A 27,066-nucleotide genomic window follows, 5' to 3' on the forward strand; every position below is an offset into this window, starting at 1 on the left:
GTGTTGTCATACGATCACCAAAATCACTCGAAATAGTATAAATAGTGCCATATTCCGTACACATGCTTGGGATCAGGGCCACCTTGTTTGTTTATTTTGCTTCGCAAGAAGAAAGTGGGTGGCCATGCCGTGACATTCAGCAAGATGGAAAAGATCATAGATGCAGGCACGATGAGCATCATTGCATCAAGTACCCAAAAGGCACCCAACTCCAAAATAGCTTCGCTCATGTCATGTCCTAGTACATATGTATGGTCCTCCAATCCAAGTTTTTTTTCCTTTTTGCACAGATGCACATCAGGTTTCAGTTGCTGAATCATGCTCGTCATCATCAGCAATCTGGGAGTACAGCATCCTAATCAATTCGTGTTTTGCAGTTCATGTCCAAATAAATCGCACTACTATAGGCAGCCAATCGCGGTCCTGCAACTACCCACCCATAAAGTTCACTTTTTTTTTCTTTTTATCAATCATCAGACTGCACAAACTGGAATGACACAGGGGCGGTTTGGTTTGCCAAAAAATTGTTTTTTCCCCTCTTCCATTCCCTTGTTGCTGAGAAATCCCATGAACACGACGAGAACGGACTAGTAAGAGAAAAAAAAAGAGAGAGAAAGAGAAAACTAATAAGCAGGGATTCGATGATTGCCTCGATGAGTTTATCCCTCTTTTGATTCGCAAAGCTGCAATCAAAAGAGGATCGATCGACATCGATTGCGATTGCCCATCGATCCCCTGTGTTATCTTGTCGTTGATGGTGTTTATCCCCTCCGATTCCGATCGGCGATCGCCCGGCCTATTTACAAAAATATTACAGAGCCCCAAGGGACAGGGATTAGATTAGAGGTCCTTGCTGCCGGCGTCGTGGCGCGCGCGTGCGGCGGTGGCGCCGCCGTCGTCGTCGCAGACGCCGCGCTTGCCGTAGCAATGCAGGAACACCCAGAGCAGGGCGGCGTTGAGCAGCGTGTTGAAGACCCAGGCGCCGATGCCGCTGCACCCGCCGCCGACGGCGCCGAAGTGCATCCACACCACGCCCACGTGGCACGCCAGGTTGCACCCGAGCAGCGCGAGCTGGCAGGCGAGCGCGACGGGGGCGGCGCGCGCGGCGGGGAGCCCCGCGCCCACCCAGAACCGGAACCCGAAGGCGACGGCGTGCGCCAGCGTCGACGCCAGGATGGCCAGCACCTGGAACGACTGCGAGAACTCCAGCCACAGGAACGCCATGGCCACGGAGGCGGCGTGCGCGAACACCCGCGCCGCCGCGCCGCGCCGGCGCCGGAGCACCGCGAACACGCCCCGCGCCGCGTGGAGGTACCGGGAGAGGTAGTAGGCGTAGGACCAGAAGAAGACGCGGCCAGAGGAGCGGGTCCCCGGCGGGAAGCAGAGGAGCCACCGGAGCGGCGTGGTCCGGCTCCGGCCGCGCCACGACCACCGCGTGTCCCGTATCTCCGCGACGGCCGAGAGCAGGGTGCCGGCGAAGATGGCCGCCGACACGGCCGCCATGAGGAGCGCGTGCGCGGCGGGCACGGGGCCGAGCGGGAGCGGCTTCCGGCGGCGCAGGGCGGCCCCGAGGAAGGCGTCGAGGGCGAGGCAGAGCGCGACGTAGGAGGCGAGGGAGCCGAGGAGGAACGCCCAGGTGGAGAACCACAGGTCCGTGGGGCTCCACCGGAAGCCGACGATGGCCGGGTGCTCGGCGAGCCAGTACGTGGCGGCGGCTGCCATGGGCGGATCGCACCCCGGCGGAAGAGGTGGTGGCGATGGTGGTTGTGCGTGTACGGTGTGGAGGATGGAAAGGGATTTGGGGAGGAGAGGGCTGGATATATATATAGGATATAGCCGACCGCCATTGCCGGAGGTTGGTTGGTTTCTTCGTTCAGCTTCAGCCTTTAGCCTCCCTGTGTCGGTCAAGCCTCTTTTTTTTTTTGTTTCAATTTAGAAAGCTGGTATTTTTATTCTGTTTCTATCCTCGGTTTTTGACTTTTATTTCTTCTCTTTTATTATGATGATTGTGATGAATCTCTAGAACCTCTTCTTTCTCCTTTTCAGACCAACAAAGGGATTGAAGGTCTAGTCTTCTAGAGGAGGCCACCAGCCAATTGTGAAATGTGCTAAAAAGTCATCTATTATTAGGATGGTATCGTATTATTAGGGCCACACAAGAGGGAGAGAGGACGGTTTGCATGCTGTGCCGGCTCGGTTGGAGCATCCTTCATACATTTCTGCGTTTCCGGCTTCGGGGTCATGAGAAGTTTGTGTTTCGCCATCCAAAGTTGTCCGTCGAAATGGGGCACTCAATCCTGTTTCTTCTTGATAAAAAAAAGGAAACAGGGGAGGAGTATTTCACAGACTGCGGTCGTTGAATGGAATTTTCTTTGGACCATAGAACAGTTCCGGCTTTGGGCAGGATCAGTATTTATGCAAATAAAGATAGCAATAGATGACTATGCAGGTTTCATTTTTTTTCTTTTCTTTTTAACAATGGCATGAGCTCTAAATTACAAAAACCCAAAGGTAGCAATAGAAAGGCCACTGTTTTATTCTTAATAATGGCAGCACTGCCCTGAACTGAATATTATAGAGAAGAGTTGAATTTAAATGACAAAAAGGCCAATATAATGAAATCTCAGTCGGCGTCAAACACACCACCATTCAACTGAATATTACTGAGTAGGAGTATTGTTTAAGGAATCCAATCCAGTCCTTAGCAGGTGAGGTGAGAATGAGAGGATGTGGTCGGCGGTCGCCACCGTTGCCTGCATCATACTACTAGTATTTCTTTTCTTGATACCTAATCTCATGTGATGTCCTCTGGCTTAACAAACTGCCCATCGACGCTGATTAATCTAATCACTAATCTATTCGCCTGCAGCAGCGAATACGTGTGTGTGTGTCTTGGAATTTGGAAAAACTAATCAACTAGGTGGCCGACTGGTTTATCTCCACCGCATGCACCTCATCCATCAGTTGCCCTGTCCTGAATTCTCTGCTCAAGCAACTTTCAGCCTTGGAAAAACAATTCATTAATTCATCTGTTCTAGAGGCATGCATCACGCACACAATTCTGCATAGACTCTGTCAAAGCATGCGTGCGAAATAGAACAGGATGGAAAAGGACAGAAATAGAGGAACCAGGCATCTGTTGGTTTTTGGCTCTCAAGTCAAGTACCAACAGGCAGGTGCTCATCATCATCACTTATCCTTTTGGTCATCCCTTTGTTGTTTTCCTCCTCCTTTTTCCCCTGCAGTGTGTGCCAACTGCCTGCAAGCCAAGTCAGTACGTGTTGGATTTGGATGAAGGAAAAGAGGACTAGTTGTGGATGGCTGGATGCACGAGGTGGTCGGTTGGCTCTTCCAAGTTCCAACCAACCAATGCTGCCGTTACGTTGTACTAGAGTTCATCTGGATGAAGGCTAATTGCTGCGTCTGCGTGCAGCTTCAGTTCGCTGCTGAAAAGTCTGAAAACAAAGAAACATTTCACTTTCTAGAATAATCTAGGTCATTACTAGTTGCTTCATTCTTTCAAACTCTATGCTGTCAACAACAGTAAATTGCTGTCAGCCATATTTTCTAGGTAGCTGTAGATATTTTACTTTCAGCTTTGATGCATCTGGGCTTCAGTTTTATGCATGAGCTAGATCGATCGAGTGCATGGATAACCAAAAGAGCATCAGACGATGGTGCTGCTCTACCAACCTTTCGCCAGCTTTTGATGAGCATAGAGGGGTCGGAACAACAGCACCTGAGAAGACCCAGTGGAGAAGCACACACTGGAAAATTATTAGGTTGGTTTGTTGGTAAAGGAGATTAATTATTAATACATAGATAACTGATGAAGAGACAAATAAAGTGTAAGGTTGGAACAAAGCAAAGCATGGAGGGGAATTTGCCTTTACACATGCGTGGACGCAGGAGCATATATGATGTGTGTAGAGTGTCCGAGACCAACCTGTTCGACCATGTTAACAAAAACAAAAAAAGAAATTTCAAGATCGATCATCAGGAGATGTGTAGTAGATGTGCATATATCATTGATATTAATTTCAAGAAGAAGAAAATTAAAAGAAGTACCAGTCGTCAGAGCTTCGGCTCCTCCAAAAATAGCTTCAGCTCTGGCTCTTCTAGTGGAGCAGTTTCTCTGGTGGTGATGGAGCCGTTTTTCAAAACATTCGCCGAAATAGCTTCTAGTATTGGTGTCTACTCACGGAGCCGTTTGGAGTCACATTTTGTGGCTCCACCTCTCTCCTGTGGAAGCCGAAAAGGCTCTAGCTGATTCAAAATGAACCGTTTGATAGGACTCCGGCTAGAGTCGGTTTTGGAGCTCTACCAAAAAGGCTCCAAATAAGGTAGCAAACTTTGATGCATGTGATGCTGGGCGTGGACCGGTGCACGCAAGCAAAAGAGTCCAACAGGAGACTAGCTAGGTACAAGACAGGGCGGAAGAAAGTTACTGATGTATTAGAAAGAAAAAAAAAGAAAGGATACATTGCTGTCCAAGTCCAACAGGAGACTACTTATTACTCCATCCACTACTAGTCCACTAATAACAGCGGTCACGAAAAGCAGAAGGCGGGTGCTGCATCGACGACGAGACGAGGACGGAGGAAGCTGCAGTTAGATATTTCTTCGCCCAATGTACAATCTTAGTTAACTTGTCAGTTAGATATTGATGCTCTACGACCAATGCAAACTTTATGGAGTAGTATTTCTCGTCGCTTTTATTACGGCCCTGTTTAGTTCGTTTTACATGGAAACACAAAAAAATTTTCGTGAGAATCTTGCTAATTTGAAGTACTAAATGAAGTCTATTTATAAAAATTTTTGCACAGATGAGTTGTAAATCGCGAGACGAATCTAATGATGCTAATTAATTCATGATTAATCAATAATTAGCGGATGGTTACTGTAGTATCACTGTTGCAAATCATGGATTAAGTAGGCTCATTAGATTCGTCTCGCGATTTACAGTCCAACCATGCAAAAAGTTTTGTAAACAGACTTCATTTAGTACTTCAAATTAGTAAGATTCTTTTGTAAAATTTTGTGTTTACGGTTTTTTGTGTTTACGGGGTGGGAAATAAATTGGGCCTAAGAAAGAACGTCACCTCACCTGGAATGGAAAAAGCTAGCAGACCCGTCCTGGTGCTGGGGGTTGGCGAGAAGCACGTGACATTGCCTTGCTCGCTGCCTCGAATATTATTATTAGATTGGCATGGTGGCGAATCAATGAGACTAATAATAGGACCGGTGGGATTATTAATAAGATAGGAATTAAGAAAAAAAGAAGAAGAAGCGACTGTTAGCGTTCATTCTTCGCCGTCACCGCTTGCTTGCTATTAAAGAGTAATCAATCATGCATGTGAATGTGATGACTTGCTTCACTTGTTCGTCGTTGACTTGCTTGGAATCTTCGGACTTGCAGCTTCCTTGTCGTCTTCTAGAAGAGCCAGAGCCAGAGCCAGAGCCAGTTCATTTCATTTGAGGCCGAAGAACAAGCCCAGAAGCCAGCCCATTTAGCTGAACACAGAAAAGCGATTAGGAAAGAAATGCCTGGCCTGGCCTGGGCCTAGCTAGCTTGCTACTGGGCTGCCCAAGGCGATCCAGACGAATATACGGGTACGATGAGAATACGTACGTATCTGTACACCACTAGTAGCGATACGGACGGATTGACCAATTAATTAAGTAATTAATTAATGGCGACGGAGTCTTCCTCTGCCGTCCCGTCCCCATCGGCCGCGCCCCAGCTGCTGGCCTGCTGCTGCAGAGCTGCCCGCCCGCCCCGAAGCTTGAGCACAAGACCCCATTCCCTTCCTTCGAGGATCGGATCGGATCGGATCGGATTTCTCAGATCAGATCCACCGCTGCCGTCTCCGGCCGATTCTACTCCATCCAGTCCGGTCCAGGTAACCTTCACTGCTCATTCCAATCCTTCCTCCTCCGAACCCCAGCGGCAGTCATCATCTGATCTACCCTACCCCGGGGACCGGAGGGATTGCCCCAAACCCAGGGTGGGTCATCCGCTTTGCCTCCGTTAGCTAGCTACCTTATTACTGGGATTTGTTTGTTTTGTACACCAAGTGCAGCGGCGCAACTCAGATCGCGTTTCTCTGTCGCGAATCCCTCCGGTTCCTGCTGTGATTTCACTTCACAGATCTCTGGGGGCCGTTCCATTCCTGGCCAGGTGGAGCGCAGCAGCCGGCTCAGCTGACTGGGTAGTCTTCCTTTCCAGGTCTCCGATGACTAGTACTAGGGAGAATATGCAGTGGAAACTATGTAGTAGATGGGATTATGGGAACATACAAACTACTCGTTTGCTTCCTCCGCTCCTCCTTGTTTCTGCAGGCCACTGAAACTCATCTCATTGCAACTCATTCTTTTGCAAAGGAAAGGGTCACAGTTTGTGCTTCGTTGTTACGCTATATATAGCAAAGGGTCAAAGGGATGATAGGAGCCGTAGCTCATCTCCTTGCAACTCTTTTTTTTTTTTGCAGCCTTTGCTGGCTCACTGAAACTGAATTTTCGCTCTCTCCCTGTTTCTGCAGGCCAGAGAAACCTATGCTGCCCCTATATATTACGTTGACCTTTTTTTACTCGTTTAGTACTTCCCTCCACCTGCAAATGCAGTTAGGAGCGAGTACTTACTAGGAACTGAAAACAAAAAAAAGTCCCTTAAACTTTCTCAGTTCTTCACACTCATTCGGCCGCCACTTGCGCATAAGCCTAAACCTAGCAACATGAAAATGTAGCCCTTCGTTTCTACCTGTAATGATGCACGCCAGGGAATTCTATTGATCAATTTGTAATATCGTAATAGCATGGGCCATGGGGATCCCATCTCTCCAATACTAGGCTGGCTCTGTCGTTTGTTGAATCTGGTTTTGTCTTGACAAGCGCTGTATTCGCTTGGCTTGTCAGCCAACCAGCTAGCAGTACTGTTCTCTCATAATAAATCAGCACCAGCCACCAGCTACCAGCTAGTCAGCAGCAGGGTTAACCTTACCGGTGGGAACCGGTCTGGTTTGACCGGTTACCGGTCAAACCGGTCCGGACCGGTTCCGGTTTCGGCCGGTACCCAACCGGCCAAAATTCAAAATTTAAATTTAAATTCAAAAAATGAAAAATTCCCAAAAAATTCCTAAAAATACTTCAAGTTGCGATGAATCTAATGGTATCAAATTTTCTCAAAAATTCGTTCATTTAGTATAGTTTGCGGGGATTTAAAGTTAAATCAAAAAAGAAAAAGAAAAAAAATGGGCCGGCCCATTAAGGCCCACCAGTCAAACCGGTCAAACCGGCCGGTAAACCGGTCAACCGGCCGGTAAACCGGTTGCACGGGAGCTTTTGAATTTGGATTTGAATTCAAACCGGTCAAACCGACCGGTAAACCGGTAAAACCGGCCGGTAAACCGGACGGAACCTGTTGCACGGGAGTTTTTGAATTTATTTGAATTTGGATTTGAATTCAACCGGTTCCGACCGGTAACCGGTCAAACCGGTCCGGTAAACCGGAACCGGAGCCCGGCGGTTACCGGTTATCGGTCGGGAAATAAAACCCTGGTCAGCAGTACTGTTCTCTCATAACAAATCAGCACCAGCTATCATCCACAGCCAAGCGAACACAACGAAGAAGGAATGAAGGAGCAGGGTCCAATGAACTCCGTCTTTCTGTCTGATTCTCTTTAGTTGGGAGGGACTAATCATGGTTAGATACATCTCAAGTGTGGTCAACCAACGGTAGGAACTGCTTCTAGATAGATAGCTTTCTTGAGAAACAAACTGGTGCAGATGTTAAATCCCTAGTCATAGCTAACACATTTTATAGCCGCATAGATATCTATATAGGATGCTGCCTATATACAGAGAACAGATGTTCAAAAAAATGTCTGTCGCTGCGAATATTCTCGAATAGAATACACCAACCTGTCAGTATTTACTAAAAAATACAGTCAGATTCTTGTTTCAGCGCATCCACTTTGTGTTTCTGACAGTTGTGGCAATTTCCATCCATTGCAGCTAATATCAGGATATGGCGGCAAATGTCGGGGAATCGACAAGCGGCAGCAGCAGCGGCGCTGATGCTGGGGGTAGCTTTGAGTGCAACATATGCTTTGAGCTGCCACAGGAGCCGATTGTAACGCTCTGTGGCCACCTTTTCTGCTGGCCATGCCTTTACAAATGGCTGCGCATCCACTCGCACTCGCCAGAGTGCCCAGTGTGCAAGGCTGTTGTCGAGGAGGATAAGCTCGTCCCCCTGTATGGCCGTGGCAAGGACCGCGTCGACCCAAGGTCAAAGAACGTCCCAGGGGCTGACATTCCCAACCGGCCAGCTGGGCAGAGGCCTGCAACTGCTCCACAGGCCGATCCTAACAACCACTTCCCCAATGCCGATCCTAACAACCACTTCCCGCTGGCCAATGCACGGTGGGGGAACTATACGTTCTCGGCTGCGTTCGGGGGTTTGTTCCCGCTGCTCAGCTTCCAGGTGCATGGGTTCCCTGATGCAACAGCTTATGGTCAGCCGGCTGGGTTCCCTTACGGGTATGGGCACGGCCATGGGCATGCATTTCACGGTGGGCATGCAGGGCATGCTCACGCCGCAGCTCCCCGGCATGGACCGCATGGGCAGCAGCAGCAGCAGGCGGATGTGTACCTGAAGGCGCTGCTCATCCTGGTTGGATTTCTTGTGATCGCAAGCCTCATCACTTTCTAGGCCTGCTTGTTGGTGTCATACTGTTTGTCAGATTTGCTGGTAATAAGTGAGAGAAAGACATACAAGACAATTGCCGTGGTGATACGATTCCGATGTTGCTGTGTGCGTTTACCTAGCTCTCCATGCAGGACCAAATACGAATGGAGTGGTGCGTCTGCATGGAAGTGTTGACAGAGAAATTGGTGTACATACTGTTTGGATGTGGTATACTGCGGTTTTGATTATACAAGAATAATTTGGACATGTGTTTGCTTGAATGAAACGTAGCAAGGGCATTTTGCCCTACATGTAAATTGTACTTTTTGATGAATCTGTAATGAACTAGCAAGGCATGCAGTTGTTAAGATGGGATGAGTCCAACAGCTGATGTTTAAATTTATATGGGACTGATGTTTATAGTTGAACTAGATTCAGAGTGGTGACAGACTCGTGATTCTCAGGTGTTTGATGTTGTTGTGTGTTAGGCAAATGATCATGACTTGCCAACTGAGTGCACGGTCTTCATTCACCTGCTGCCAGGAAAAAGGCTCTGTTTGGTTTGAACTATGAAGAAGCAATCACACTCGTCCTGGTTAAGTGCACTTTGATTCCAATTTGAAACTGAATAATGTGGCCAAAAGCTTTCCGTTGAGTTTGAGTAAATTTTTTGCTCTGCCACTACTACCTACTAGGACGGGAGTGGAGTTTGGTTCATGGGCCCTCACCGTACGGTTGGGCTGGGCTTGGGCCTCCAAATGGAACGGAACGGGACGGGCGTGGGGGATTCAAACGGGCGGGCAGGGAAGCGACTGAAAAGCAAAGGTGTCAGTGTACTGGAGGGAGGGAGCACGTGTCGACTTGGCATTGCGTGGCTGCGCTCCCCTCCCGCCTCTTTACCATTCCCCCCCGGACCCCAACCACTCCTCCCTCCTCTTCTCCGATCGATTCGAGGCCGCCGCGGCTCTTCAAAGCGGAAGAAACCCTAGCCGACCCTACCGGAGAGGAGATCAGAAGGAGGGGAGGCGGAGCATCAAGCATGCCGCGCCACGATATGTCGCTGCCCGACGCCTTCAAGCTCGTCCTCGGCAAAGGTTCGTTTGGTCTGGTTTGGATTTTTCCATTTTTCTTCCCCGTCTCCTAAATCCTCCATCTCACTGCTGCTGCATTTGCGTTTCTGGTTGCGAGCAGACCAGGATAAGTGGCCTCCGGAGGCGACCCTCCTCGTCGCCGCCCACTACGGCGACATCCGCCGCCTCAAGGGTACATGCGTAAAACCCCTACCCCTCTGCACTTCCTGTCTTGTCTTCAGTTCCTCCCTCCACTACGGCTCAGGGTTCTTGCCTTCTGCGTGCTCTAGATTTATTTTTCTGGAGCCGTATAGTAGGGAAAATATGCTGGATTCCATCTCTGCGTTACACTGTCACTGTATTCGGGTTTAATCGTTGCACTAGTCGATGCTTTTGTCCTGGGACCTAATTTGAAGCACTTGGATCGGCAGATCTTCACCAAAAATTACATGCCAATGAAGAAAATGAAATAACAAGTCTGTTAATTGCATACGGATGGTTCTTTTTTTCTTTTTCTTTTTGCTTATATAGGCTCACAAATCGACTTGTCCTGCCACAAAAGCTTCTTGATTTTAATTTGTTACCTAAAGCTGCTGAACCTTATTTTGTTCATCTCTGCATCTCATTGTGTGAATAAAAACTGGATTTTGTAAACAAAAAATGTTTGGGTTTCCTGCTTTATATGCTCCTATCATGAGCCACCCTAAAATTACCCCCTTTTCCGTCTGTTTTCTTCATTCTTTTGATAACTGATGAAGAGATCGCAAAGAGCATCGATGTCGAGGGGAAAGGGCTTCAGGAGACCCTGGCCAATGCCAACTTCATAGGCATTTACGCCCTCCATTCAGTCTGTGACAGTGGGGACATGTATGCCCTCCAGTATCTGGTCGAGGACCTCAACATGGACGTCAACAAGCCTGACACTATGCGAGGTGACCCACCATACAATGCCCATGTTTCTATTCACATCCTGCAAATTTTCCTCTTTGAGGTGACCACGGTCACAATGCTTACTTTGATTTCATTCGACTTAAATTGCATGGGCTGTGTTCTCTTTTTTCCTAGGTTTCACGCCGGCAATGCATGCCGTGTTATATGGGAACCTTCCTACCTTGAGGTTTCTTTTTGATCATGGCGCTAGTCTGCATGGACAGCACAAGGGACTTAGTCTTCTCCATGCAGCTGCAGAAGGAGGTATGATATAAACAGTACTTGACCGCTGAATATTTTGTATCATTTTTTCATGGTTATTGTTCATCTGCCATCTGATTCCTCCTGCAACCTTTGAACCTTAACTGTGAGGAACATTTGGGTTTTTTTTAAGTCCTGCAGTTTGCTTTTGATGGAAAGTATGCAGCCACTTCATGTTTGCCATCACAACCATTGTCTCTTTTGCTTGTTTTGTGCGGTAATACCTTCCAGCATCAGAATTTATAAATGATATAGAACGACTTTACTTAGATGGAACTGCTGCTAAAATGGTTCAGTTGTTTATCCAAGGAATATACTTGTGCCTATGCGAAAATGCTTCTACTTTATGTTCTTAGTCAGATGGTACAGTTATTAATCGGCTATGCTTGCCTATGTGAAAATGCTTCTACTTTATGGTCTTAGTCGGTGGTGGATCCAAGGCCATGGTTGCAGCCCTGGTCCAAGGCCAGAAAACAAATGGTGATCTATTAAAAATTATAGAAATGTCAAAAGTGTAAAAGACTTGAGCTTGTGTTAATATTGGGCCAGCCGGAGCATAGTCTATTCTTGGCTCCACAGCTGTTCTTAGTCCTTTACTTTTCTTGCCATAAGTTAAAACAAGCCCCACTTTATGTGCTGTTAATGTCAAACAACATATGCATGTTATCTTTTCCTTCAGAAACTGTTCTTCATGTTTGTTACAGCACCTCACATTTTCTTCCCTTGATTATGTAAATTTCCCCTGTTTATCATCTATGTATCGTCGTATGTAGGAATTGCATTTATTCAACTAATCTATGTATCTTCCATCAAGGTAGTCATTTTCACGTGTTCTGTTCTAGCTACTGAAGCAAAGTTTCTCCTTGCTTCGAAAAAGGTGCCTTTCTGTAGATGATTTGTTAAGCTACTAGGATAACGGATAACCATAAGTTCCCATGTATTTTCTTAAGGAACTGTGAACTAAAAGGGCTTTCCTCTAACTATTAAAACTTTATTGCCCATAAACCTTTCATTTATAAACATGGCTACGATCATCTGTTTTTCATATGTTTTGCCAGGGCGGCCTGAGATAGCCAAATTTCTGCTTTCTAGAGGAGCTCGTGCTGATGTGGAAGTGGAATCAGCTCCCTTCACCCCACTGTTCCTTGCTACTTATAGAGGATATGCTAGTATCCTGAAGATGTTTTTGGAGCAAAATGCAGATGTAATATGCTAACTATACTATTTCTACCTGACATCTCTCAAGTTCAATTCTTTTCTCCTCGCAAAAAAAAAGTTCAATTCTTTTCGATTTTGCCCTGAAATCTGCATGGTTTGCTACTTTCTCCCAATGTCCTATTCTCAGTTTCTGTGAGCTTTGGATGTGTGAGCCAGCCCTAGCATGGGTATCTGGAGTGGACACCCAGACATAAGCAGTTCTGAGCTAGAAATAAACAAATGAGAGCACATGAAGAACATATGACCTATATTCTTCCTTTTGCCTTTTCTCTCTCATTCTCTAGTGTCAATCATAATTTTCGCATTAATATAGATTTTTTTTGTTCTTCTAGCCCAATGTGTGTATGAATGATCAAACTACACCTTTAAACATGGCACTAAGACACTCTTCTGTGGCTTGTTTGAAGTTATTGGTTCAGGTACATTGTTATCTGTATTTTTATAATTTGATTGCAACGTGATTATTCTGCTGTGTTAGGCATCATTTTGTGGAGAAAGTGTATGATTGTTTTGTCTTCTTTAATTACATTTGGCAGGCTGGAGCTGACGTGAATGGTTTTGGATTTTATAATCCTTTGGCAAGAGCTGCAGAGAAAGGTTTAACTGAAGCTATCAAGTGCTTGTTGGAAGCTGGTGCAAATCCAAATGTCCCTGACAAAGTGAGATCCGCTTTTGTTGCATAACTCCATTGCTCTAGCAATCCACTTGACTTTAAATCTCCCATAGCTCTGTCTGATACACATACATAACACTTGTATGATATAGTACCCAAAAAAATGATGCCATGCAACGTCTGGAAAATGCTCTTATTCTGGTACAACTACAAGTCTATATGTTAAAAGTAAATAATAGGCTGTGGCTTGACTGCTCACGTCCTTTTTTTTCTGCATAATCTTATTACTGTTTTGGCACGTCTTCTGTTATGGTGTGCCAGGTAGATATAGTTTGTTGTGACACACTAGGCTTACTATACTCAGCCTGTTCTGGTGGTAGTAAACTAATAAATTTTTTGCATTGGTTCTTGCATTCTGGACTAGTTACTTTGTCAGGCATTTAATTTGATGGCGTTCATGGTTTGGTATTGTTTGTACAGGGAGCATAATTTTTCTAAACATGGTAGCATTTAACTGGGAAGGCTCATTTTGTTTTTTTTTCTCGTTTAGTTTTTGCATCCCCTCAATTTGTTTATTTGCTGAACAGTTTGGCAGACTGCCAATAGAGTTGGCCGCTGAATATGGTACCTGGGAAGACGTCGAGCTTCTATTTCCTGTCACTTCCGAAATTCCAACAGTGGCAGATTGGAGTGTTCATGGAATAATTAATCATGTATACATGGAAGTCAGGAACCTTGAGGTATGCCTCTGTAACAGTATCATGCATTTGTGCAACTTTTCAGTAAAACTAAAAAATCACTCTGTTCAATGTTGGTGATAACGTATAGTGTAAGAACTTGACAAATCAAGAACCGGTGTTTTTCCATTGACCTATCAAATGTGGTATTCATGTTTGTTTGCATGCTTGATGCATCTGCATTGCTCCCTAAACTCCCTTCCTGGATAGCTATTTGATTCAATGATGCTTTCTCAAATACATCACTTAGTTCAAATGGTGATTCCTTAATTCAGATACTGTTAAAAGGAACATGCAGTCAAATTTGCTACCTTACATAACATGCTTCAGAAGCAAACATCTTCAAATGTTGTATATTTACCTGTCTGGAATAGTAAAGTAAGAACCATGATTGTTAATGGCTGAAGACATTGCATTGATAAAACGTGGTTGTCATATCCTTTCCCTTCACCTTAATGACTTGTTACACCACTGTGTTTTCTACAAGCACCGGATGCTTGAACCTATGTCTGACTCAATTTATTGTGGATTGATTAGGATGATGATTTTGTCAAAAAGAAGAAGTCTGAGCTGAAAAGGCAAGGAGCTGATGCATTTAGAAATGAGGATTATCTAAAGGCATCAGTGTTCTACACACAGGTATATTCTTAGACACCATTTTCGTTTGGAGGTACATTGACTGCAGATCCTATTCCTCCTTCATACATGATGTTATAGACTTATAGTTCTGTCTTTGTCTAATAGACTCCATCTATGGTTTCATGTGTTTCAATTTTTAATCCTCTTAGATAAAGGGGGAAAAACTTTGTTCATCTTGATTCCCTTTCCCTTCATTTAAGTGATCTTTATTATTAGTTGACTTCCGTGATGCATGAAATTTCCCTGGTTACCTCTTTATACTACCAATGTTACTCTTCAAAGGGTATAGAATAATTGTTGCAATACATGAAACCCGCTTCCATTTCTTTGGGAGGAATTCTATCGAGTTCCTCTTTTATACAGCAATTGAAATTTTAGCCATCCTAAGGAGCAAATGACAAATTTTGGTCTAAATTGAGTGGTATTATGTGGCAACAAAAGAAAACTTTGAACTATTTGGTTCACTGCAGGCATTGAAGGTTGATCAGTTCGACGCTACATTGTTCTCAAACAGGAGCATTTGCTGGCTTCGCCTGGGTGATGGAAAGAAGGCTTTGTATGATGCGATGGAATGCAAAAACCTGCGCCCTAAGTGGGCAAAGGCCTACTATCGAAAAGGAGTTGCTCTGATGTTTCTGAAGGTGCAACAACAACAGAGTCTGGCGAATTCCATTGTTCCTTGTACCTGCTGTATGATTTGACCGTGCATTCGCCTTTCCCAGGATTATGACAGTGCTTATGATACGCTCTCTCGTGGCTTGGAGTTGGATCCTGAAAGTGAAGAGATGGAGGAATTGCTTTGGTAGGAGATTTGATCCATGTTTTCCTCTACTATCATTTAGTGATATGAGTGTGTTTGGTAGTATGGAACTACCTGTTGATGCTCCACTGTTTTAAGTCAGAAATACCTCAGATGTGTTCGGTCATCATTCCCTTGGTTTCATCTTCTTATGATCAACTGGTTGTTGTTGCAGGGAGGTGATGGAGCTGAAGTAGCTACTAGCTACTCCTTGCAAGAAGCTGATGCAAAACCGGAAGCTCTTCAATTTTGTTGTTCTCGTAGATGGATCGTCGATGTGGACACACCTCTTTTGGTGGGTTCCCTCTTTTGTTTACATCTGCCTAGGTTGCTAGACTTGAAACAACGGACACCCTATTTTTTTTGTGTGATGCGCAATTCTGGGAGGGTAGCCACTAGTATCTTGGAGGAGCTGCAGATACAGCTTCATGCTCTGTTTGTGTACGGAAGCATGCCATTGGTGCTGTGCTTGATGAAGCAGTTAACTTAGATCAATTTCACAGAAATGCTTTGACATTGAAATGCATGCGCCCTTCAAGCTCAGTAATGTTTAGCTGGAGAAAGTTACCAGCAGGAAGTGTGACAGTGCATAGCCTTGTGGAATTTTTTAAATGCATCCATTTTCTTCTTAGTTGCTTAAGAACACCGGCGCGCATCTGTTGGGATCTTAGTTGCGATTGCCAATCAGAAAGGGAAATAAGATCAGAGCTCGGAGGTTACATAGAGTGTGACTGGTAGTATGTTTCCATCAAAAGTTAACCCGTATAGTGAAAGTGAGGGGGTATTTATATCTCCAATCTTCATTACTTCATTCCTAAAATGCTCCTACTTACTCGAAATATTCTCAGAATATTCCTTGTAGGTAGTCATTTTTGGAGGTTGGAGTGTACAAATTGTCTACTGTTACAAAATCATGCTTCTCATGTGTGTGCGATGGTAGCCTTCATTTTCGGGGCTTCATTCACCACGTGGTCGCCACCTTCGAGGTGATTGCTGCTGCATACCTTTGTGGACCTCGGGAGTCTCCGGTTGTTTCCCCAGTGATTCCCCTTGGCGAGCCTCTGGCCGTGGCTTATCCGAAGTCCGTACCCGAAGGTCCACTGCCATACCACTACACCTTCGGGAGCTTTGGGCCACACCGGACGATCATTACTTCATACCCTGCACTCATAGGGAATAGACCCTTTTCTTTCGGAGTCGTTGTAAGCGTCAGAGGGTGTTTCTGTATCCTTTGCAACATAACCTTTCTGTATCCTTCGCAACATAACCTTCAACCGTATTTTATCGTTCAAAGGTAGCGATCCCCAACAAGGACGCACTTGTACGTGGAGCGAACTGAAACGAAGGTGTAGTGGTATGGCAGTGGATGATGGATTGGTCGGCTAAAGTGATAAAAATTCGCAGAAACGTTTTCAGATTTTCGAACACATTGCTTGATAATAAAGAGCAAAACAAAGAATAACAGCAGCAGCAAGTAAACATCATATTACCAATTTTACCTAAGTAACCATTACTTTACAATATGCTGCTCAAATCACAAGCTTTTACACGTATAGTATATTGTGTTTCATCTTTACAAGATCCTTTTTTCCCTATCACCCCCACCACCTACACTATATTACATTTCCTGCTATACCTCCAATCTGTATCGAATGGAAACTACAGGCTACAACCCAATGCTCCTTTTAGGCATATGTTATTCACCCAGCCAAGCCAGGTGTTAAAAATCTTCTGAACTATGAGCATTCAAGCCACAAAATCATGCAGAAGAGGTGATTGCTCGAACCTTTGCCGTTGATCCATCTGGTTCATCGATTCATAGTCTGAAGACGTGACGCTCACACCGAGAGGAGCGGTAGCATTGTAGATGTCATCGTCTCCGACACCAGCAAAGCTCTGCTGGGCATTATGAACCGAGAGGCTGCTGCCGGAGTGCTGCAAGCCAAGTGTCAGTGATACGTTGCCATTTCCATATCTCCCAAGCTCTGCCAAGTGGTAGGCCATGAACCGGGCATTCTCATCTTGATGATGTGCAACAGCATTGTGGACGAGGAGGCCACCATCTCCTTCGTTTGATCTTTGGTCCTTCAGCATCAGATTCATGAAGCTGTCGTCAGGGTTGGCCTCATTCTGGAATCCAACAGCTGCTCCACCAACGTTCATAGTCCCTATGCTGGCTCTCGACTCGCTCAGCTGGCTGCTCTCACAAACCCGAGGTGTAGAACTTTTCAGGTCCTCCTTGTCTTCAGAAGATGCCATTTTGCCCTTGCTTCTTGGCGCATTGTCGGAGGAAGAGTTGGAGTCTTGCTCAATATCTCCAATCTCTTCCTTGTACATGTCCTCAATCATTGGTTTCCAAAGGCGTACACGGGCATTTATGAACCAATTTGAAATCTGGAGAGGCATGAAAGTATAGTCCAAAGATAGAACTCTTAAATAAACACAAATAACGTTAGAGGCAAGAATAACAATTATGCTGAACAGCCTCTGGCATTTGTATACAGGTTTGAGGCGCAGCAATCAGCATAACAATATCAGCTGCTGGAACTTAAGATATGGATCAGGAAAAAATTGAATAAGAAACATTACCTGACTCCTTGTCAAGCCTGTTTGCCTAGCTAGCATCAGCTTTTCAGAATCTTTAGGATACCTGCAAAACATTGTCATGACAAATGAGGAACAAAAAAGAAAAGAGAACAAAATGAATATTGGATAAAACACCAAAGGAGAAGCAGCTTACGGGTGAAGGAAATGCTCAAAGAGCCAAGCACGAAGAATGGTAACAGAGTTTTCAGGAAGCCCTCTCTGTGGCCTCCAGGCATTTTGTGGAATCATGCCATACTGTTGGAAAGCTCGTTGTTGCCTTAGCTGTTGATCAATGTACCGGAGACGAGTTAATTTGCCCTCCTTGCCAGATGAATTTTCCTCCTCTCCAAGCTTCTTTCTGATGACATTGATCTGATCATTGATAGCATCCTTCAGGCACCGGAAGTGTCGTGAGATTGTCTGGAGGGCAACTGCAGTGTAAGGCTTGGCAGCTCCAGGCCCAGCTACCACATCAAAAGAGGAAACCACACTTTGCATTTGGTGGTAGTAGTGCTTGTATTTCCGGTCCACCTGAAATATATACACTCAGCATTAAATAAGCAGTGTCTACATTTTCTAATCTCACTAAGCTATTAAATACTATGTTATAACTCAACCTAATCGTTTGGATACAGATCTTTGATACAATAATTGTATTGGTTGTGGATTTTTATTTCGGAAGAAAAATGCATGACGGTAGACAGACAGTGTCACCCACCTCATCCAACATAGCCATCAGCTTTGCCATCTTGTTCTGAAGTTCTTGCCTCTCAGCAGTAGAAAGCTCAGGTGCTGCATTGGCAGCAGATTCCTGTGGATTAGAGGACACGCCCTCACTTTTCAGCCCTCCTTCGGTCTCCTTGGCATCTGTCTTTCCAGCTTCGACTTGTTCTTTCTGAGCTTTCTGCTTAATATTCTTCCATACGTTCACAACCTCATCAAGCAGTTCTTGTGCTGCCTTCAGATACCTGGAGTTCCAGATTGCACGTGAGGCCTCAGACTGCATACTCTTCATTCGGATGTCATCAACTCTAAGACTGTCATGGTAAGAGTGTGGTGACAACATATCTGGTTTGACAGACCAGTATGGTAAGGAAGGTGCCAGGATTTGTGTGTTGAGGCTCAGAGATAAACCTTGGCCTTGCACTGAGGGAATGTTCGATGAACTGTGGTTGTTCAGAACACCGAAATCAAGCTGTGCACCATTGTGGTCATCATCATGGATGAGATCAGCAGTGCTACTTTGTGATCCATCCATCATATGCATCAACATCTCGTTTTTCATATCTTTGACTGGACCGAAAGAGCGCTGCCCCTGGTGGGAACCAAGCATGTCAGACTCCCTTGCTGATGAGTCTTGGGACATGACTGAAGGATGGCCAGGGTCAGGCATCTCCATGCAATTCTGCTGAGACTGCAGAATACCACTAAATTCCGTGTATGGTCCTGAAATAGAATTGTTCAGATACAGCAAGTTCCCTAGAGCTGATGGCATAGGATAGGATGCATTGCCCAGGTCTCTTGAGTACATGTTCTGCGAGTCCCTTTCACTACCCGGGCTCGAGTAATAAGTAGCCATCATACAGTTTTTGGCTACTAACTGATCAAAATGACACCAAGAGATACGTGTACACAGAAGCACCTCGGATATTGATTGATAAATCAAGTTTTAGCAGAAGACCCAAACCTTTCACTTACAGCTCGCCTGCAATTTGAGTGACGAGATTTGGATATAAGATAAGAAGCTTCAATAATATTCAAGATTGATATATGTTTATTCTTTACTGCAGTACCAAACCACACAAAAATTTCATGAAGTAGAACTGCAAGTGTTAGCAGTGCAGCTCAATCAAATGGAAATGACTTCAGCACAAACTTTGCACACTGAAGGTTTAATAAAACAAGGTATTCTCCTGGGAAAGCAGAAAAACTTGAGGCAAGTGATAAGTGAGATATCAAAATGAAGCTCAAGCAGATTTGTTAGAGAAGTGGGATTATATGAACTGAAATTTTCCCTAAAAAAAAAATATGAACTGAAAATGCAACATGCCAATTGGCAGACTGGAGGCACAGGTGGTCCTCTTCACTTTTAGATTGGATCAAGAAAGTATTCGGCTTTGTGCGCAGCCTCCGTTATCATGATAAACAAGAATATATGCTTACGAATTCCATTTTTATACCAAGATGAACAATTGTGCATGGCAAGAAAACAAAATCAAATAATTGCACCAATATTTATCAAAATACGGATGGATATAACCCTGTCTCTATGGAAACCACAATAACCATTAAGAAAAAATAGAATTGCGTGAATAATTTGTCAGAGTTTGGACAAGTGACTCTTTAGTGGCCAATTTTCAGTAATCAGTAGTACCTTGTGCAACCAAACTGAGAGTCCTCAAAGATGCTTCACAGGCGTACCACCAATACGAACAGAGTTTGATCAATCTGGAATAAGAGATAAAAACTGCTTAGCCTCCTAGTCCCAATTAGGATGGGAAAATCATGGTAGAGACTAATATTTACGACATAAAAGAGGTGAAACCAAGAGAAATTTCCAAGACAAAAGCTTTGATGCGACAGGCTGGGTAGTATAGAATAAATGAAGCAGTTGATTCTGATGAAAATACGTAAGATTTTGTTGGCAGGAAAGCCACTTGTGGTGCAGTAATTCGAACACAAGAAGTACAACAAAAGGGGGTAGGAGTAAAAGGAACCGAGCTTGGCTTTCATGCAAGCGTCGAAAGAAGAAAGAGAAAACTTGTAGAATTCAGTCACAAATCCAATTCCAATGATAAACAGGATCAAATTACTATCCAAGATACTCAGCAAAATGAGTTGGTTGCCAGTTCAAAAAGAGGAGGCTGATAAACAGAATTCGGAGAAACCAATCTTTGAGTTGTGAATCAAATAAAAGAGGCGAGGTTCGCAAGCATCGGTTAGTAGAGCAAGAAAAGGGAAGAACTTTGGTGAGCCCATGTCACCTCAAGGTCAAAAAAGGAACATCTTTTCTCTTGGGGAGCTCTGTCTTCTGCAAGAAAACCCAACAGCGCCTTATCATCCGTATCGAACCGAAATCGGCGAACAACGAAAGGAGCTCGATTTTGTTTCCCAAATTCAGAGAGAATAAACAGCAACACACCCTACCAACTCTACTGAACCCAAGAAAGCAAGACCAGCCGGGGAACGGAAGAACAGCAATAGCACAGAAGTTTTCATCGGGCAACCGAAGCGAGCAAAGAAGAGCTACACCAACATGCAGGGTCCAATTCTTTGCTGCAGCAGCAGCAGCAGCAGCAAGGAGGAGCTGCAGATGGTACAATAAGGGAGAGGCAATAAGAAAAGAAAATGGGAGGGAAGATGACCTGAGGGCGGGTTGTGCTCCTCTCATGGGGAGCAGAGTAGGAGCAGGCAACAAGGCAGAGGCAGGGATTGCCTCCACAGCAAAGCTGATCTTCTTGAGGCTGAGTGGGGAGGGGAGGAGAAGAGAAGAGAAGGGGAGAGAGGGAGATGAGAAAGATAATCAATCCTCCCAATATGGGGACAAAATCAGATCCCAGGATTAAAATAAACGATTCCAGAAAGAAAAAGGAGCTCCCCCCTTCTCTCTCTAGTCTCCCTGGCTGCCTCCCTCCCTCTGCTGCTGTAGCTCGGAGCTCGTCCGAGGCAGCTCTCCCTCCTTCCAAAATAAAAAAGGGAGAAGAAGCTGAGCTCGCACCACCCACTAACAGCACCATCAAATATGGAATAATGTGTGCCTCAAAAAGAAATTGTTTTTCCTCTTTTATTCATTAACTAGTCTGTCAATCCGTGCTCCCGCATGAGCTAATTAGAATTAATATAAAAATAAGATCAATAATTATAATTATCCATCTCACGCCCTTTTCATCTATTAAATATTCTAATACATACTCTAAAATATATATTTTCATTATTTGTTACAATAGATTTCATTTTGTGCACCTCCATATGTATACAATATATATTTAGTTGAACTATTTGTTTGATCTCTTCCATCATACATGAATATATATGATGACATATATTGTTGGTAGTATTTTTATATAAATAATAATATAAATAATATAATAATAATGATAGAATAGTAATTTTAGAAATTTATATTGATGCACTTTAATATATTATTGTAATTATATAATTTAGATTGAGATTTATGAGTAATTTAACTTATAATAATAATGACATAATTGGATAATTTATGTGCAAATTCATGGGGGTATTTCTCTTAACTTTATAATGACATAGGTGGGTAATTTATACAAAGATTAGGGGGTTACTTTAGAATTTTTTTATAATGGCAGAGGTGGGTAATTTAGATACATGTTTAGGGGTTTACTTTAGTCTATTTTCATAATGACATAGGTTGATAATTTATTAGGAAAGATAATCCGATGGTTATTATAATTAGATTTGTTGTATTGATGGTTGGATGTTTTTGATTTTTATGAGAATTTATATGATTTATCTATTTTTTTAGAGTGTCTACTTAGGATCCTAGGTGGTTTCACGTAAAGGCTTCAAAAGAGCCTCCAATTAGTAATAGTAAAACTAGTTGTTGACTGTTGGGGGTGAGCAGGATTATACTGGCTTTAACTAACCTCTCGCCCCTTGCAGCTTGGAGTTATTTGCTGGTGTAACCACCTCAGGAGTAGAGTAGGAGGAGCCTTGTGCCGTTGCCGAGTTGTTTCTTTACGACAAAGCCTAGGCGTCGCTCGCTCCGGCAGGGCAGCTGGGATCTCTCTCTTCTCTTGTGCTGTCAACTAGTAGTAGATTTGGAAAAATTGAGGCTTGTTATTCAGACAGAGGAGATGAAAACCTGTTGGTTGATGGCATTGCTATGCTAGTGCATCATCATCTGGCTTTTGATGCCAGCTAGCTGATGGGCGAGATACGCAGAATCGTGAGAGCAATTTGAGGACAAAGGCATGGAGGCAAGGGGCGGGATTTATCACGTGTGAGAGAACCCCAAAACAATTAGTGGTGGGGCCCATCCCTCTCCTCGGGTCGTTGCTGCCTCATTGGGTGGTGGTTCCTGTGGTCCACGAGCTTACGCCATGGCACGGGTCCACCAACCAAACCAAACCAAACCAAACCAAACCAAGCCTCCTCATTTCCTCTGCACCCAATTGCAGAGCTGGCTAATTAGCATGTGGCAACACCCCAGTAACTTCTGTGAACATGAATAGATTTATTTAGGAAAATTTTGCATAAGGAAAGCGGGTAAATTACAATATTCCACACACAAAAAAGTACCATACCGCAGCATGAAAGCTAACATATTCCGCAACTGTTTGCTGGAGTGTGTGTGTATTCTCGAATAAATAATTTGTAGACATAGACCGAAAATTGATGCGTGAAAGGAAACCTTTTAATTCCGTCCCTAACTGTTAAATAATTTCACCAATTTCCCTTTATGCTGACGCCACATATTTGAAGTTACGTACTATCACTTTTTCACCCTATGATCACAGGGACACCTTAGCAGTCATACTTACCTATGATAGCACATCTTAGCAGTCATACTTATACTTAATGACCTTAGTACACCTGAACTATAACATGGACATAATCCCGAGGCATCGGCTGAACCAGGGCAGGGATCAACGCCAATACAATTAAGTACTCTCACTAATGGTGGTTAACTTAACCTCTCTTCAAATCAAAGGTTGCATTGGGAAGGGCTTGCTGGGCACACATTGAGGTTGGAAGTGGGTGCTGTGGTTTGGATGGTCAGATGGATGGATGGATGGATGCGCTTCATCTCATCTCCCTAACAACCAGTGGGTGGACCTAATACAAAAACAATCCATCCAGCCTTGTCTTAGACTTTAAATTACAAATACATCCATCATCTTTTTTCCAAAAAAAAAATATCCATCAACCCTACCTCCCTACCTGTAGTGAGTGCATGCCTTCCTTTTTATCCTACTGGCTACTTCTACCATCTAGGCATCTACTCCCCATCTTTTTTACTTTCCTGTAACCACCCACTAATTAACCTCTTTTCACCTTTTAGCTTGCTTCTTTGTGACGAGGATATGTAGCATATTTTAAACATGACAATTCAATCAAAATATCTGGTTAAGAGGAGCAGTACAAACTTTCGTACAGGAATTATTATTTTTGAGTTACTAGTTACCCACCATCACCAGAACAATTAGATCACGAAAAACGTCAAAAAAAATATCATGCGAGCAACCAGAGCTCATGTTTACATCGTTATTGTTTCTTTGGTCTTGTTACTTGTCAGGATGAAGAAGAGGATATAATTATTTTGTAGTATACTAGAAAATATAAGAAAGTGTAAAACAGAGTAATTAAGATAGTAACCCAATAATATGCAAGCCGCTGGATGATAAATCTTATATATATGATGCCTTGTTATGCAAGAGAAACACTTTGATTGGCTGTTTTGTTTTTCAGGAAATCTTACCAGCGTCTTGCAAGTTGAAGCCAATGCAAGTTCAGCCACCACCCACAGTTGATATCTTATTCAAATGAGTGGGCTTAAGATAAAATTATCGGCATGATTACTCTGATCGATAGTTTGTTCTTTGGCGACCTCGGTAAGCTCTCCTGCTTTGCTGTAACTATTGGCTACTTTTGGTATTAGTACAGGACATATATAGAGCCAAGGACATCCATGGAACTGTCAATCAATTTCCAACCGTGGTAAATTATAGAGTAGATGAAAATAAATTCCCTTGGATCATAGATGCAGCGATATAATCTAGTTGTCGAAGAGTTATATGTACGATGGAAGTTACTATTTGAAATTGTTGTGAACTTTCGCTTGCAGCTGGATTTATATATCAATCAAGTAATTATTAGGTGCAAAATATTTTTTTTGGAAATGAGAACATTTTATTAATATCAAGAAGTTACATCGAGTGGATACAACGACTTGAAACCGTTCCCGGCCTCTGTCCATTGGGCACACATCCTACTAGATTTTAGGTTTAACAGACACATTAATGACTTTCGATCCTGAGACTAGAATGCCACCCATGTGCCTGGGTAAAAAAATCCTTTGCCACCCGCTCCAACCACCGAGAGGCCGCAACAAGCACCTCCTGGGAAGTAGGCTGTTGTAGGGGTGCCCATGTACGAAGCCAGTGCATAGTCCTGTAGATAACTTGCAAAAAATAAGATTGTTTGTTTTCAAATATAGCATCATTCCTGCAAAATATATAGGGGCCCTCAAAATTTTTAATTCTGTAAATTTGCATGAACACATTATAATTAGCTACTAAGCTGTTTGATGATATCACGGTGACGTGTGGTGATCAATTATTATTAGCCACACCACACAATGACAATGGTAGGCGAGTAGGAGTTGCTGTCATGGTCCTTGAATTTAGTGTGGGGGCTCTTGATCTGTTCCTGCTTGCTTACTCAGCCTTCCTCCCTCAACCATTTATATATTTTATTCGTTGTATTTGTTGCTATATACTATATGCGTCTTCCTCTTTGATCGCTTTCAATCACAGAAGCTTCTCTTTGAATTAGGTGTCCCAGGCGCGCCACGTGGCCGCCGCTTACCGGACAAATCAACATTGTCAGCTTTTAGTACTATTGTTAGTCTCCGTAATCAACGATTAAACTACTACAAACTTACCAGCTGATCTGGACCTGCTTGTTGGTTTGGTTTCCATGTGCGAAGCAAATCTTGTTCTATGCCTCAGACAGATCTGCACAAGAATCACAAAACCTATATATACATGAATAATTTAACTGTTGTGGATATGCTTTCTTTTCTTATCCAGGGTTAGTACATATAGTATCATTTTTCTTTTCACCTTTGTATCTACCTGCTATAAATAAAGTTTAATCTGCACAACAAGCAAGTACCCTAGTGTCACAGTGTGTGAAGAGAAGAGAAAACATTCATGCGCGTGTAAACCTTCATACAAATATATCGATTATATTGATTCATGGTGTGTAAGTTTGTGAATGGCTCCAGTGATGTGCAACACACGGCATAGACAAAGTGACATTAAAAACGTCACGGTAAAATCCAAAGTCCACATAAGATTTACTTAAATTGACTCAACCAACTGGATCACCATCACGGTGTTATTAAATATTCTTGGCCATCTTAACCACGTCATCATCCAAACTACCAGCAGTTAAATATTGTCACTAAAATATATATAGTGGCTTGTAGGCCGGAGGATCAGAAGGCTCTAAAGAATGCACTGATTGTGCTCTTATTTTAGGGCACACCTGGACAAACAAGTCTTGTCAAATGCTGACTAAACAAATGCTTTAGTGTTTGTGCCACACAAGCAAGATCCACTTCTTTATTTGCTTGCTATTAGTTACAATGAAAATTTCTTCCCATCGAACTATTATTTGTGTTGTTTAATTCAGCTTGGCAGCTCTAGGTGAGGGTATATCCATTCTTGAATATGCAGAGATCAATTAGGGATCTTAGATTGTGTCAAACACTTAAATGTGTGTCAAGATTAAAAAACATTGTGGGATATAATGAATTTTAAAGAAGCGTCATCAAAAGGCCTATCCTATTTCGTTTTGAAAACCTCCCCTTTTTTTCATCCTTTCCCGTGGCACCAATTTCATCTTGCTGCACCTTCATTATTCTTCTATAGTAGTGCATAGAGGATTACCTAGAGGTGAACAAATAATGACCCACGCATACTGCAGCTAATAATAAGTTTGATTTCCTTAAAACATCACAATTGACAGGGCCATCGTCTATTAATCATTTTTATTGATGTACCTTTTGCCATCTAGCATAAATTAGTTATATTTGTTCTTGCCAAAAATATTTAACATTAGAATAATTGTTTTTTATCTTAAAAAGGATTCATTGTTTTTAGCTTTGTGAAAAGCGGATTGTTATACTTAGACATTGTCACCATCTACTTTGTTCACCTTAAAAATATTTGTGAAAGGGAGATGGAAGCATGAAGAAGCCGGCCAGATGAAGGACCTTTTTGATGACTCATGATTGGCGCCAGCTACATTCAGCCCGCCCATCTGTACTGTATATATATCCATAAGCTGGCATGTTTTCAGGTGTTAGAACAGCTGCTAGAAGCAGTAAGTACATCTCATGCATGGTGCGTGTACATGTCAATAATCATGGACGAAATGGACCTAACAATTCGGCGTCTCTGTCGGTCGCCAGCCGATGCAGATGCGCGCATTTTTTGGCACAAAAAAAATACGTGGAAAAGTTGTTGCCTCCGGATAGAGACCAAGATGACAAGTTCCGGCAACTCTTAGGCTTATTAGACAAACAGCCAGCTTTTCCGTTGCCCCGACGGTGATGGATATGATGCATGTAAACGAATGCATGCAAATGACTGAACCATCAAGCCGACAGCAGCAGGCAGAGCTATCCTTGTTCATACCACACTCATCAGTCAGCCATAAGCCCTAGGAATGCAGATGCAATGCATGACCCATGATGACCGAGTTCAAGACATCCCTCTCGATCGATCTCTATCCTCCTTGTTTCTTTCCTGAAGAAGCACATC

The 27,066-nt window shown here is 43.6% G+C and overlaps 4 protein-coding genes across 7 annotated transcripts; 2 read left to right on the forward strand and 2 right to left on the reverse strand.

Moving 5' to 3' along the window:
- Nucleotides 1-440: 440 nt before the first annotated feature.
- Nucleotides 441-1,912, reverse strand: LOC120667080 (elongation of fatty acids protein 3-like). Its single transcript, XM_039947101.1, has one exon. The coding sequence runs from the start codon at nucleotides 1,720-1,722 to the stop codon at nucleotides 841-843; it is 882 nt and encodes a 293-aa protein (XP_039803035.1). The 5' UTR covers nucleotides 1,723-1,912; the 3' UTR covers nucleotides 441-840.
- A 3,808-nt stretch (nucleotides 1,913-5,720) lies between these two features.
- LOC120667084 (E3 ubiquitin-protein ligase RNF185-like) lies at nucleotides 5,721-9,121 on the forward strand. The gene is made up of 2 exons (XM_039947106.1): nucleotides 5,721-5,903; nucleotides 8,014-9,121. The coding sequence occupies exon 2, from the start codon at nucleotides 8,027-8,029 to the stop codon at nucleotides 8,708-8,710; it is 684 nt and encodes a 227-aa protein (XP_039803040.1). The 5' UTR covers nucleotides 5,721-5,903; nucleotides 8,014-8,026; the 3' UTR covers nucleotides 8,711-9,121.
- A 421-nt stretch (nucleotides 9,122-9,542) lies between these two features.
- On the forward strand, nucleotides 9,543-15,496 carry LOC120667082 (ankyrin-3-like). Of its 4 annotated transcripts, none has more exons than XR_005672075.1 (12): nucleotides 9,544-9,780; nucleotides 9,878-9,949; nucleotides 10,515-10,688; nucleotides 10,822-10,950; nucleotides 12,006-12,151; nucleotides 12,498-12,584; nucleotides 12,702-12,824; nucleotides 13,366-13,518; nucleotides 14,053-14,154; nucleotides 14,669-14,795; nucleotides 14,877-14,956; nucleotides 15,129-15,496. XR_005672075.1 is itself a non-coding variant. In XM_039947103.1 (12 exons), the coding sequence occupies exons 1-12, from the start codon at nucleotides 9,726-9,728 to the stop codon at nucleotides 15,148-15,150; spliced, it is 1,314 nt and encodes a 437-aa protein (XP_039803037.1). In that variant the 5' UTR covers nucleotides 9,554-9,725; the 3' UTR covers nucleotides 15,151-15,496. The 4 variants fall into 4 exon arrangements, 3 of the variants coding, with proteins under 3 accessions (XP_039803039.1, XP_039803038.1, XP_039803037.1); XM_039947103.1 differs by having other exon boundaries at nucleotides 9,554-9,780; nucleotides 14,625-14,795; XM_039947105.1 differs by lacking the exon at nucleotides 13,366-13,518 and having other exon boundaries at nucleotides 9,543-9,780; nucleotides 14,625-14,795.
- A 916-nt stretch (nucleotides 15,497-16,412) lies between these two features.
- LOC120667081 (BEL1-like homeodomain protein 7) lies at nucleotides 16,413-21,246 on the reverse strand. Its single transcript, XM_039947102.1, has 6 exons — nucleotides 20,905-21,246; nucleotides 19,914-19,987; nucleotides 18,258-19,244; nucleotides 17,694-18,070; nucleotides 17,543-17,603; nucleotides 16,413-17,347 (listed from the first exon to the last, which is right to left on the reverse strand). Exons 3-6 carry the CDS (start codon nucleotides 19,119-19,121, stop codon nucleotides 16,700-16,702), a joined length of 1,950 nt encoding a protein of 649 aa, XP_039803036.1. The 5' UTR covers nucleotides 19,122-19,244; nucleotides 19,914-19,987; nucleotides 20,905-21,246; the 3' UTR covers nucleotides 16,413-16,699.
- Between the last annotated feature and the right edge of the window lie 5,820 nt (nucleotides 21,247-27,066).

This window comes from Panicum virgatum, chromosome 3N, assembly GCF_016808335.1.
Source record: "Panicum virgatum strain AP13 chromosome 3N, P.virgatum_v5, whole genome shotgun sequence".
Lineage (NCBI taxonomy): Eukaryota > Viridiplantae > Streptophyta > Magnoliopsida > Poales > Poaceae > Panicum > Panicum virgatum.

What these genes read in the sequence shown, in the direction of transcription:
- LOC120667080 (XM_039947101.1), bottom strand. Translation starts at nt 1,722, where the DNA reads ATGGCAGCCGCCGCCACGTACTGGCTCGCCGAGCACCCGGCCATCGTC.
- LOC120667084 (XM_039947106.1), top strand. Translation starts at nt 8,027, where the DNA reads ATGGCGGCAAATGTCGGGGAATCGACAAGCGGCAGCAGCAGCGGCGCT.
- LOC120667081 (XM_039947102.1), bottom strand. Translation starts at nt 19,121, where the DNA reads ATGATGGCTACTTATTACTCGAGCCCGGGTAGTGAAAGGGACTCGCAG. An exon ending in TGATGGCTATGTTGGATGAG is followed by an intron (nt 18,071 to 18,257) that starts GTGGGTGACACT and finishes TATATATTTCAG; the next exon opens with GTGGACCGGAAATACAAGCA. An exon ending in CAGGCTTGACAAGGAGTCAG is followed by an intron (nt 17,348 to 17,542) that starts GTAATGTTTCTT and finishes ATGCCTCTCCAG; the next exon opens with ATTTCAAATTGGTTCATAAA.
- LOC120667082 (XM_039947103.1), top strand. Translation starts at nt 9,726, where the DNA reads ATGCCGCGCCACGATATGTCGCTGCCCGACGCCTTCAAGCTCGTCCTC. An exon ending in CATCAGTGTTCTACACACAG is followed by an intron (nt 14,155 to 14,624) that starts GTATATTCTTAG and finishes GGTTCACTGCAG; the next exon opens with GCATTGAAGGTTGATCAGTT. An exon ending in GAGATGGAGGAATTGCTTTG is followed by an intron (nt 14,957 to 15,128) that starts GTAGGAGATTTG and finishes TTGTTGTTGCAG; the next exon opens with GGAGGTGATGGAGCTGAAGT.